The sequence below is a fragment of the Mytilus edulis genome, chromosome 13 (assembly GCF_963676685.1).
Source record: "Mytilus edulis chromosome 13, xbMytEdul2.2, whole genome shotgun sequence".
In the NCBI taxonomy this organism is placed as follows: Eukaryota; Metazoa; Mollusca; class Bivalvia; order Mytilida; family Mytilidae; genus Mytilus; species Mytilus edulis.
Window position 1 is genome coordinate 8,179,944 of NC_092356.1, and position 13,600 is coordinate 8,193,543.

Genomic DNA, 13,600 nt, shown 5'->3' on the forward strand with positions numbered 1-13,600 from the left:
TAAGATTAAATTTCATTCCGCAGCACTAGTTTTTGCCAAAATTACGGGCTTCTGACTTTGATAAATTGTTGAAAATAACAGTTATACGATTTTTTTTTCTAAACGCCTTGAGATATTGGTCGGATTTTTGATATGTGAGACTACCATCATGTTTGTGTTCACATGTGTTGTTGAAATTGTAGATTCTTTAAGTTTTTGAAACGGGACCATTCGTGTCGTTTCAACACATATAGTTTATGAATTTGAAGTTCAATCAACTTGAAACTTAGTAAAAATGTTCCCTGTGTTATTATCTTTCTAATTATAATGCCAAGTGTTGACCCCAATTTCACAGTCCACAGATAATGATAGTGCGAGTGGGGCATCCGTGTGCTATGGACACATTCTTGTTTGTATTTTTTTTCATACAAGAATTAAAACGACTCAAAATTCATTTAGAGTAAGAGTTCAACAAAGGTCTTCTGTTGAAGCAACATGCTTCACAATTTCCTATTAAATTTACACCTTGTATAAATTACAATACCCTTCCCCTTTCACGAATATGACCTACCGAATTAGATCATTTACCGGATTTGTAATAACGTAAACAACATGACGGGTGCCAGGATCTGCTTACCCTTCCAGAGCACCTCAGATCAACCACAGTTTTTGGTTGGATTCGTGTTGTTAAGTCTTTAGTTTTTTTAGGTTGTGTCTTCTGTATTGTTAATTGTCTGTTTGTCTTCTTATTTTTACACATGGCGTTGTCAGTTTATTTTCGATGTATGAGTTTGAATATCCCTCTGGTATTTTTCGTTTCTCTTTTTTAAATATTATATTTTCAAAAATTCCTTAAATTTTTGTCTGTAAATCTGTGAAAAATAAATCTTAATGAGTTCTTTGATTTTACAAAACTATAAATTTTTTAACAAAAAATGGTTGAGGATCAAATTTTACCCGGTGAACAATCAACATTTTAAAATTATCAGTTATCTATTACATATTCGGGCATCACTGAGACCTCTTTCAATTGATGAGAAAAAACAAACAAAATAATAAAGCACTATTCATTTCGTTTGAATGATTTAATGGTTATATCTGATTGACTTATCCATTTGTGTGTATTGCGCAATAAGCCAGAAGTTACTTTTCAATAGAAATGAATTAAAATCCGAATTATTCTTATTAAATATGTATGAAATGATCTAGGAGATATATCAAAGTGGGCGAAGATAATTTAGATGTCACTAATACAAAGATCAATGTGGTCTTAGAGACTCTAGTAGTCTTTAAGTTCAAATAAATACTGTAAAATAATAAATGTAAAAATTGTGTGCAGCGTTTATAAAACAAAAAGAAGACATTTATGTATTCATGGTTAAAGGCTGACCCAGATATAGACATTGAAACAATTCTTCAAAACGTTTCATCTCAGCACATCAAGGTACTTCAGTTATATGGAAAAATAACAATTGAAGTATCCAGTTCGTTATAAATGCGGTTATGAAACCTTAAAAATCATCACTATTATACAATAAAAGAAACGACTGTTTATATGAATTGCTTCCGATCTGTAGACTGGTAATAATGATGGAGGACTTCACTGGAAGGAGCGTTCGGAATTTCAAAGTAGTTTTTGTCATCATTTTATCCTTATCAGCAGGTAAAGTAATCTAACTCTGTATAAATATATAAAACAACACGTTTAATAATTTATTGCGTCCGAAGCGCTTTTCTGGATTTACCTTCATCAGGAACGCTCAAAGCCAAACATTTGAAATCCGAAGATGTATAAGTACCGAAAATCGTTGAAGAGCTATATATGTTAAAAATACCTAAAATAAATAGCCAAATTCATCTAAAGCCAACTTTGCCTGAGGGAGTTAAAACCTTAGTTTCATAATAATTTCAAAATTTATAAACGGACAATTTTAGTAAAGTTTGTTTAATCATGTCAGTACCGAAGCAATGACTACTGAGCTGATGATACCCTCGGGGACTGATAGTCCATATAATATATGCATCTTCAAATCATAATTATTAACAAAATAACTATAATGCGTAGATTTATCAAAATTTCTGAACGACTAAATATCAAATTAACATAAATCAAATGTTATCAAGTGACATTACTTATAAAACGGAGAACACTGAGTGACAAAAATGTGAAAGTTAAGCTACCTAGTTCGCAGAAATATTCATTTGCATTTTAATGAAATTATTTTTTTACCTACATTAATTGCTGCTATCATTTCTTCTCCGTAAGACAGGCCTTATATATTAATATAAGATTATTTAAATATCGGCGATTACCATACAGATAAGCCATCATATTAGCTGAAATGATAATTTATGATGTTTTTTTTCAATGAAATTTCCAATATTTTTACCTTTAAATGTACAATTTCTGATCTCTTCATGCAAAGTCGATTTGCACTAAACACGTACAAGACACATTTTGTTTAGGTGCCTGCTGAAGTCCACCTCCGGGAGAGTTTTTCTTGTGTTGAAGACCCATTGGTGGCCTTCGGCTGTTTTCTGCCCTTTGATCGGATTCTTCTCTCTTTGACACATTCCTTATTACCCATCTTAAATGTCACGTGGTACATTTGGCTACTAGGTTGATGAAATACAGCATTCAATAAAGTTATCAACATTTTAAATTTGATTCTTTATTAATGAGAAACCTATCCTGACACAATTTTCAGAATACATAAAACATTCTTAATTTTCCTAAATTCATCAAATTGAAATTTTAACCTTAACAAGAATATGTCTCTATAGAACACGATGACGTTCTCACTCTTACAATTTAATGTTGAGTGAACTGTGACGTTATGCTCAGAACACTATTGGGATATGTTGACATTATGGATCTTATGCTAAAAGGTTGTACTGTTAATCTAATTACTACCACTGGGTCGATGCTCTGCTGGTGGACTGGTAGTCCCCGAGGGTATTACTATCCCAGTAGCCAGTACTACGATATTGGCATGAAAATACGGATTTCGTATTGGTAAAATTTGCTGTTTTTTTTTCAATCATTTTTTTTTTTTTTTTAAATATTTCGAATTAAAGAACGAATCACCCTCATGTAAAGCTTTGGTTCCTTATCCGGCTTTGGCTATACTATTTTGTCCTTATTGGTTTACATCCTTTTAATAAGCTTTGGATTTTCAAAAAGTTTTGTCTCGAGCATCACTGAAGAGATACTGATTGTCGAAATGCGCATCTGGTGCAGAAAAATGTGTACCATTTACGTTATAACACTGTCTGGTCTGATCACTTCATACTGAACATGTGTACTAAGGATGTAAATTGGTGTTACACAAAACCTCTGTTATCCAAAATCATTAACATGACACAGATGCACAGACAGCAAAACACAGTGCAAATCTAAAATTGAAAGCAGAGCATGAGAATGCATACAATATGTACTTTATGTTTGAACACTAGCGTGTCAGGCTGAATGTCGGTCCTGTCAATTGTTTCCATGTTCTGCATGATATCTTTCAATAGATTGGTCTTGTACGCAAAAGTATAACATCGACAGTCAAAAAGGAAGAGCGAAATAATACATCCATCTTGGTTTATTGTACATTCAATGAATATATAATCAGATCAATATCTTATTAAGGAACCAAAAACACTTGCATAGAAAGACAACCATAACCTTGTCCACACCCGTTAAAGTTTAACGTCCTTAATAATATGATCACTTTGTAAACGGTACAATAAAGGCAACAGTAGTATACCGCTGTTCAAAACTCATAAATCCATGGACAATAAACAAAATCGGGGTAACAAACTAAAACCGAGGGAAACGCATTAAATATAAGAGGAGAACAACGACACAACACCGAAACGCAACACACACAGAAACGGACCAAGCAACAGACAAAACACCACGAGAATAACAAATATAACATCAAAACCAAATACATAAATTTGAGATAGACAAGTACCGTGCCACGTCTTATCTCAAAAATAAGAGAAAACACAAACGACTCAACGTTAAAATGCAACATACACAGAAACGAACAATATTATAACAATGGCCATCTTCCTGACTTGGTACAGGACACTTTTAAAGGGGAATAAACTGCTAAAAACCACAAGGCCTTTAGCAAAACTATCTCGCTGCATATATTGTCTTTTCGGAAATCAGTCTTAGCAATTTCTCAATGTTTTTCGTTATATTTATCCTTCATTAAAAACATTGTATCGTATTTTTGCAAACAGTCAGGGCAGTTTCCTAATGTTGCTCGTAAGTTTAACTTTCGTTACAAATATTTTGCCCTCCCCCCTCCCCTTCCGCTTCCCCATTTCCTATTTTATAGAGGCGAAGTGAAATTAATAACTTCTAAGTCGAAGGAAAAATGACAATACCATAGCAAGGTTGGTATACTACTGTGTCATTATTTTAGGGTTTCACATTTATTAAAAGAATAAACCTCTTTTTCAGCTGTAAAAATTCAATATCATTCTATCAAAACCTTAGACTCGAGGCCATCCGATTTCTTCGACGCTGACGTAACAGATCACGTTACTGATTTGGCCCAATATGGTATGGACAAAACAGCTGCTGTATTGGTCTTTGAGGTTAAAGCATGCGTACAAGCTAAAGTATTCATGACAAATTCTGAGGTTATGGCTGCATCGACCCTAAGGTATGAGATACTGATGGGTGGATGGGCAAATACAAAGTCAGCAATCAGACGAACTGATATTAATTTTACCATTTTGAGCATTAAATTTGATAATGTTGGAATTTTAGACTGCAATGCATACCGTCAATTTTGGGCGAGCTGGGAAAACGGATATATAAGATTAGGAACTGGGGTAATTGTTGGTCAAAACTTGGAGTGCAGTTGGACTGACCCAGAACCCTTTGTAGTTAGAAGTGTTGGGATATACACCAGGTACAATGACGGAGAATGGAGAGTACAGATTGATGGTATGTCATAACAAGAATATTAATATACAGGTTTGGAAATATATATTGTTTTTCTATAGAGACAGTGTATAATACGACTTTGGCTTAAGTAATGAAAAGTAAAATCACAAAAATACTGAACTTAGAGGAATCAATACGGAAAGTCCATAATCACATGGCAAAATCAAATAACAAAGCACATAAAAAACGAATGGACAAGAACTGTCATATTCCTGACTTGGTACAGGCATTTTCAAATGTAGAAAATGGTGGATTAAACCTGGTTTCATAGCGCTGACTCTCTCACTTTGACGACAGTCTCATCACGAACAGCAGATAATTTATATATCTTGGTTAATATATGCATCTGCCTGATCAAACTTTATGATATGTAATAACGTATTCACCTTTTTATAATGTAATATACAAATATAGTAATATTTCGATTGATAGAACATTTTTCTACTTAGTCATACATTAAAATGCAAATTTAAAGTTAAACATAGACACAAAAGATGCTAAAAAATCGTAAGTTAAAATTTTAATTTAAACAATGACTGTGAAAAAAACAAGTAGAATAACAAAGATACCGAACTCCATTCAAAATTCAAATCTGAAAGTCGCTTGTCAAAAGGCAAAAAATAAAAGCTCAAATTTATCAAAACAATAAAAACAAAACCTGTCATATTCCTGCCTTGGTACAAACATTTTTTTGTGTAGAAAAATTGTTCATTTAACCTGACAATGAATAATCGACTACATCTGGTTATAGTTAAAAATGACTTAAATTCATCGATGAAAATTTCGAACCCTGAGTTAGAACCGAGGATTTGGTAAACATATCCTATTCAACATATGGCAATAATTCTTATATGATTTGCATATCTATAAATAAAGGCAACAGTAGTATACCGCTGTTCAAACTCATAAATCCATGGACAAAAAACAAAATCGGGGTAACAAACTAAAACTGACGGAAACGCATAAATATAAGAGGAGAAAAACGACACAACACTACAATGTAACTAACACACACAGAAACGGACCAAGCATCAGACAAAATCCCACGAAAATAACAAATATAACATCAAAACCAAATACATGAATTTCGGATATACAAGTACCATGACACGTCTTATTGCAATGTCAATTTACACTCAAAAATAAGACAAAACAAACGACGCAACGTTAAACTGTAACACACACAGAAACGAACTATAATATAACAATGGCCATATTCCTGACTTGGTACAGGACATTTTTAAAGGAAAAAAATGGTGGGTTGAACTATATAAATACTTGAATTGGATTATTCAATAATTATTTTTTCTCTTAGTTTACACTTCAATAAACTATGTTCCTGAAACTACTTTCGTAATCTATTCATGCACGATACACAAGCTTGCAAGGATCCCGGGATTTTCAGCAAATTGAGATTAAAAAAACAAATGTTTAACAGTTGATTCTAATACATATTGTATAACAAAAAAATAATCAATCCCTTCTCAGGAGAATCAAGATAGAAAACGCAAATGAAATATCATATCAGATGGGAGATAAAACTTCTTATGCAGGTGTTGAAATGTTGCTACATTGAAACTGAAAGTTGACAACAGCAAAGCTCAAATCATCTATTTTGTTACAAAGTTTCGATCTGAACACCATCATCGTTGTCAAGTTTTAGATGTTTGTTAATGAAAACTATGTTACAGTGAGGTGCTGGCTTCTTTTCATTCCATTAATAAATTCACGAATGTCGTCTACCATTTATTAATAATATAGGAGCAAGTCAGCAAGAAGACCAGAACAGTTGGTTTCCATATGGAATTCCGATTTTTCTGTTAAAAACACGCCCGTTAAACATAAAGAATATTCAGTTTGAATCAAATTAATTTTATCTACAAAGTATGATTTGTCTCTTCCAGTCACAATATATTTGTAATACGTTGATCATCATATTCTAAGACACAATAGTTATCAAAGGTACCAGGATTATAATTTAGTACGCCAGACGCGCGTTTCGTCTACATAAGACTCATCAGTGACGCTCATATCAAAATTTTTATTAAGCCAAACAAGTAAAAAGTTGAAGAGCATTGAGGATCCAAAATTCCAAAAAGTTGTGCCAAATACGGCTAAGGTAATCTATGCCTGGTATAAGAAAATCCTTAGTTTTCGAAAAATTCAAAGTTTTGTTAACAGGAAATTTGTAAAAATGACCACATTATTGATATTCATGTCAACACCGAAGTGTTGACTACTAGGCTGGTGATACCCTCGGGGACGAAATTTGTCTAATTCATTCAATATGTCTTTATGTTTATTCCGAGAGAGACCTGGATACATTATCATACCTAATAAAAATAAGTGATCCAGATTGAAGTAGCAAAGACAAGTTTATCTCTATACAATTCAAATAATGTACTGATCAATAAAAGGTACTGTGGATTCATTAATATTCGTAGAATACCAATTTCCTTGTATTTCGTTGGTACTGAGGAACCACGAATTCAAATTCTTAAAGGAATGTATCCAAACCAAAACTTTGCCAAAACCAAGAAATTAAACATCCACGAATATGCAAGTTTTTCTCAAACCACGAAAATTGGTTCACACGAAAATAAAGGAATCCACAGTAAAAATATAATATATTTTACGAATTAAATTAAAACTGTTCGTATAGTTGCAGATGCTTTCACTGGATATTATAGTACTTGTCATTCTAATCACACGAAAGCAAACTTGGTGAACCTTAGTACTGGTGTCATGAGTGAAATCCAGTGTATTGCAGTTTGTGGCAAAATGAATGATTGTGTTGGCATTAATTATAACTACGAAATGAACAGGTAAAACTAACCAAAAAAAAAAGAAAAAAAATGGTAAGACAAGTATTCTTCTTTTTTGTCCATTATAATTTCCAATTGCTCTAGTTGATAAGATAAAGACATATTACCTGATAAAAAAAATGGTCAAAACGGTTTCATTTATTAAAATCTGAAACGTGAAGTAAAGATTATATCATCAGAAACCACTTACTGTAATACCTTCTGTTTTTATAAACTTTATAAAACCCAAAAGGAAGAACAAATGTTTTTCTTTCTATCTGAAATTAAATCCTCAATTGATCTTTGATCAATTAAGATACTGCGTGAGATAAACCCATGTCAATCAACTATAGATAATACACTGATATTCGTATTATATAAAACAGAATAAGTATATTAACTGCCTATCTTGTTCTGTCGAGATTTATCAAAGAAACACGATTGAGGCTACGAATGGGAGATTGAAAATGAAATTGTTGCAGTAATAATATTTTTGTTTTATATAAATCTCTTTTGAATTGTTTTACATTAGCATATCGGGGCCTTTTATAGCTGACTATGCGGTATGGGCTTTGCTCATTGTTGAAGACCGTACAGTGACCTATAGTTGTTAATGTCTGTGTCATTTTGGTCTCTTGTGGACAGTTGTCTCATTGGCAATTATACCACATCTTTTTTTATAATTAATATATATATTTACATTGTAAGTTGTACACATTTAATATCAACATATTTATAAAATGTGGGATATATATAAACAAGAAAAGAACATGTGTTTATTAAAATGTCAAACTTCTAGGTAAAAGTAAACCAAATTAAATGATCTTTGTTGACTTGCATATTGGCATTGACCAAAAGCTTTTAAAATAGGATGAAATTGTTACAATGTTTTTAGTTCAAACTATTATATGAATGTATTGCATTTCATAACTACCTTTTACGTCTTTACTCGGACAGTATTATCATTTTTCCATTATTCAATTAATGTTTTCTGCTTCATATTCTGGACGCTAGTCTTTGCTCCTTTCAATTGTAAAGATGGATAACAAAAAACAAAAATGTAGCTTAGAAATTAAAAAAATACTAAATACTAAACTCGTTCAAATGGTATCTACACGTCTCAATCTTCAAATTCGCACATCAAAAAACACTACCTTCGTATCAGTATCATTTATTTACTCAAATGAAACAAACCGGGGTGCGGTTTTTAGTACGTAGGTGAAACTGGACGCTATTTATCTAAACGCACGCAAAAACACATTTATCGTTTTAAAAGATCCCATAAATTCAAAAGTATCTTTTATCAACACCGTAAGAAGCACAATCATCCTATTAAATATTAATATTAACAGTTCAACATTTAGAAGAAGTAATAAGCAGCCTGGGGTATCTCATTCAAAGTTTTACAATCAAGGAAAATAATCTAATTATAGACAGTTTATCCTATCGGTCTTAATGCGAAAATCATGGGAATTGGTATTACATCAACAACCGATTATGTTGAACATTTTGAATATAGTTTCTAAAACTGTTCCTAAAACCCATGAGCGTAAAATTAATTGCAATCAAAGACTATTTCAAATCAACAATACAAATATTTCGGATCTAACAAAAATAACGTCAGATACTACCAAGCTCGGTTCTTTACCTGTAAATGAACAACATAACATTTTAGAGGATTGTAACACAATTCCATATTGCCGTTCTAAGTATGAAATCGTTCAAATTATAATGGCATATTGTTATTCTAATCTGTTTCCCAAAATTGATTGCGGTATGGGCTTTGCTTGTGTTAAGGCCTATACGGTGACCTATAGTTGTTAATTTCTGTGTTATTTGGTCGTTTGTGGAGAGTTGTCTCATTGTCAATCATATAAAATCTTCTCTTTTATATTAACCCCACTGGTTAATTTGTATGTTTCGGAGTTAAGTGTGGCGTCCATTTTGCTGATTTGTAAACATTGTTTAAGGGTATTTTCTTGCTGTGTTGGTAGCTTTAGTCTGTGTTTGTTCTTTGGCCATGTTGTCGTCTCTATTCATCCACTTTTCTATTTAAACATTAAAAACGACTGTTACCACTATATAACATCTTACGCTTGTTTTTTTTTAATTTACAGTTAAAATCTAGCGTTCTATATAATACGTTTACCAATCTATTTAAGAGAAATGCTAAAAAGATTTAGACATCAATTAAGTGCTTCTAATACGAATAGACATCCTAATATTTGACGAGATCTTATGTTCTGTCTTTTCTTTGTAGATGTGAATGGTTGTCTTTTGGAGTTGGTCTTTTGACAGATATTCCACAATATTCTGTAGCTGGATGGAACTATTATACCAAATGTTTAAGGGGTTCTGAAGTGTGTATTGGATGTTTGTTCAAACAATAAAACACAGATGTTATAATGTATATATATGTAATGTATTATTCATTATTGAGATATTACAAAGTGTTCCTTTAACCGGTGCACTTGTTTTGTGGGAATTTTTGCAAAATAAAAATATTCAAAACGCAATGTGGATTTACAGACGGTTGTATCCTTTTATTACATGTAAAACAAACAACAATTTTTAAAATGGAGATAATCAGCTTTTTCAAAAAATCTCAATGAAGTTCATAATAGGAAATATAGGGTGTGCAAATGTTTTATATTATAATCCTGGTACCTTTGATAACTATTGTGTCTAACGTGTCTATATCTGTTAAATGCAAATTAAAAGTAACCTTTATATTCAAAAATAGTTTCATGCAAATCTCGCAAGCAAAATTCCTCTTTAGAGATAGTGAATTATTTTTTTTAATGATTTGATGCTCTTAAAAACTTCATAACTTTTCCTCACAAGCATTTCTATTGGTCGCCTACACGTCTATTGCGTTTTATCAAATCATATCATTTGTGTTCATGATTCCTTCCTGGCAATATCAAGGCTTATGATATTCATTCATTATTTTATTAATAACTCATTTGTCAAAATCTGAAGTGAATGCTAAATCGTTCAGCAATAATTCTTCACTACATAAGTTAAAAGAGGACTTGCAATGAAAAAAAGCTTTTGTATATGTTTTAAGACAAACGTTCGTTAGACAATGTTAAGAGTATATACAATCAAAAAGCATGATAAAGAAATCATTCCTTCGTGTCATGCTTTATGCTAATTTTAACATATTTGTCGATATTTTACACTGAGCGTAAGCATAATGCCTACTCATGTTAATAACGGCCTGATTTATGTACAAATTAATGAACGAAAACAAATATTATACATACAGCAAAAAGCGACAACCACTGAATTATAGGCTTTTGAAATGGGACAGGCACATGCATACTGTAGCGGGTGAAACTTGTTTGAAAGCGCTCCAGCACTCCCCTAACCCAGCAGTTAATAATAGACATGTTCACCATAAGCCGATACCGAAACCGAAACCAAAAATAGTAGTAGGGTTAATGGTTAATGTTTATAATGTGTAATTAACTAAACCCTTTTTATTGCTTGAAATTTAAAACAATAGATGGAGGATTAGTATAAATCAACAATTTAAATAAATCTATCAAAAAGTTGAAATCGTGTAGTATTAAATAAACTAAAGTAAGTAAACTACACTTAAGAATTGGTTATAAATCTATTTCTGAAGATGTATATTAATCATGAATCAAGGTTCGTCTAAGGGACAGACCTGTAATAGTTCTGCAATATGTTCAATATCGTTCCGACAATATATATATAAAGGAAACCTTTAATTTACAAATGAACCAAAACAAATACTTATAAAGGCAAACGTGTTTTTTTTTAAATTTTATTATCATTTTATGACTACTGTTAATCTGTATCAGAAGAAGAGGATCCAAAAAGCTTGTGTGCTTTCGGCAACATTACTTTCAACAGTTTGTTATACATTTTTATATTTTCTTTTTCCATTTCCATTTCCTTTTCAATTCTTTTTCTGGAACACGTTTGATTGTCCCTCTTGATGTGCTAGGTTCTTCAATATTCATCCTCAACTTTTAAGCAAATATTTCATAGTTTAAATTGTTATCAAGAAAAAAAAACCCAGAGTTTCGCACATTTGTAATGGACATACTATTTACAGTAGCGACCAGTAGCCTTTTATATTTTTCTACGTATTGCTTATTATTTGTTCTTGGTGTAAGCAAAACTTTAAAATTTCATAAAGCTATCAATGATATTTTGGCCAATTGTTCATCAAGCTTTTAGATCATTGATAGCATATCCGTCAGCTGAAACGTGGGAATTTATGAAGGGTGATCGGCCAAACATTGGAAGCGGATAAACGCAAATTTGTCGATGAAAAGATTCGTGCAGAAAAGTTTATGTAAAACATTCCATAAGACGAATAAACATTTATTAAATAGTAGGTTTTTTCTGTAGACATAGCCGGACCGTTATTTCACATGATGTAGAACTTTGTGCAGCTATTTCCCTACGACAAAACATGCTTATAAATAAATTGTATCAACATCTAAAATTGTATATTACCTGCATTGGTGTATTTAAATAATGGTTGAATTTAACTTTGATGTTTGATAGATTCATGTTGATTGATGAATTAAAGTAATACTTTGTTTTTTTAAATTTAAATTTCAAACAATATAATGGATTAAAAAGGTTGAACTAATTAACATTATAAACATTTACCATTCACTACAATTTTTGGTTTCGGTTTCGGTTTCGGTATCGGTTTACGGTGAACATGTCTAATAAGAACAAACTATGAAAATCAGTTGGAAAGGGCTTATTTTATATTGATACAAAGCAAAAATACATCCAACAAATATACAGGTGATGAGAATGTTTTTAACGACCATAACCACATATGAGGGTTCCACACGGTCGGCTTAAAAAAATCAATACAGATCTGCCTAACAGTACTCGCAGTTACTGACAGTTAAAAGCCAATAACAACTCATGAAAAATCATGCATCTAAGACTAAAATTTCAATCAGTATACAGTTAATATTGAATGGATTTAATGTAAAGACGTCAGAGAACAGTCTTTAAGGGGGCTTGCGGGTTTAAATTTTTGCGGCCGTTTGAGTCGATTGGTGCGCAGCCATTACAATAATCGGTTCGAACGTCGCAAAATATTTATTTTCTTCTTGATTATTAACAATTTAAAAACACCAGCTATTTCTGTTCTAGGTTAATGTTTTTTTCGATTCATAATTCACAGAAATTAAATTGAGGACGGTATTTAAAACTTCAAAGTCTTCTTTTTTACGGTTTGTTGACATCGAGATTGGCAATTTTGGAATCTCGGAAGAAACTTGGGTTCAAAATTTTGACAAGTAACCAGCTTTTATATCTATACTAGAATGACTATCAATGTTTGTTATAATTTGTATTCATTTTGGTATATTTTAAGCTGCTGTATTACTTATTTTCAACACTCAGATCAACCCAAAGAAAGAGATATAGTGGTGAGTATATAAAAAGTACGTTCAGAATTAGTCACTGAAATTTCGTAAATCCTTGAATGATGATTCTTTGTTATAAAATCACGACAATCGTAAAATTATTGTATCGTCTGCTAAACAATGTTTCGAAGGAACATACAAGGAAATTTTTTGAAAAAGAAGACTTTCGAGAAAGACAAAAGGATCAAAGGGCTAGTTTTTCATAGGAGTGTTATTAGACCACCACAATATACCACCACTTGATTCAGATAATTCTCAAAACTTATTAGGACCTGACCACCTTCATTTGACCCGGTCCATTATCAGTACTTAAGGTTAGAACCTGACCACTCATATGCCAAACTGAAAACCATTGAAACACCTGATTTATGTATAAATGATGCTTTTGAGTCTTTACCTGATTTACAAGATCATATTCATGAAGT

The 13,600-nt window shown here is 31.9% G+C and overlaps 1 protein-coding gene across 1 annotated transcript; it reads left to right on the forward strand.

The window, feature by feature from the left end:
- Nucleotides 1–4,548: 4,548 nt before the first annotated feature.
- Nucleotides 4,549–4,947, forward strand: LOC139502006 (uncharacterized protein 5-like). The gene has a single exon (XM_071291326.1). The coding sequence runs from the start codon at nt 4,549–4,551 to the stop codon at nt 4,945–4,947; it is 399 nt and encodes a 132-aa protein (XP_071147427.1).
- Nucleotides 4,948–13,600: the final 8,653 nt, after the last annotated feature.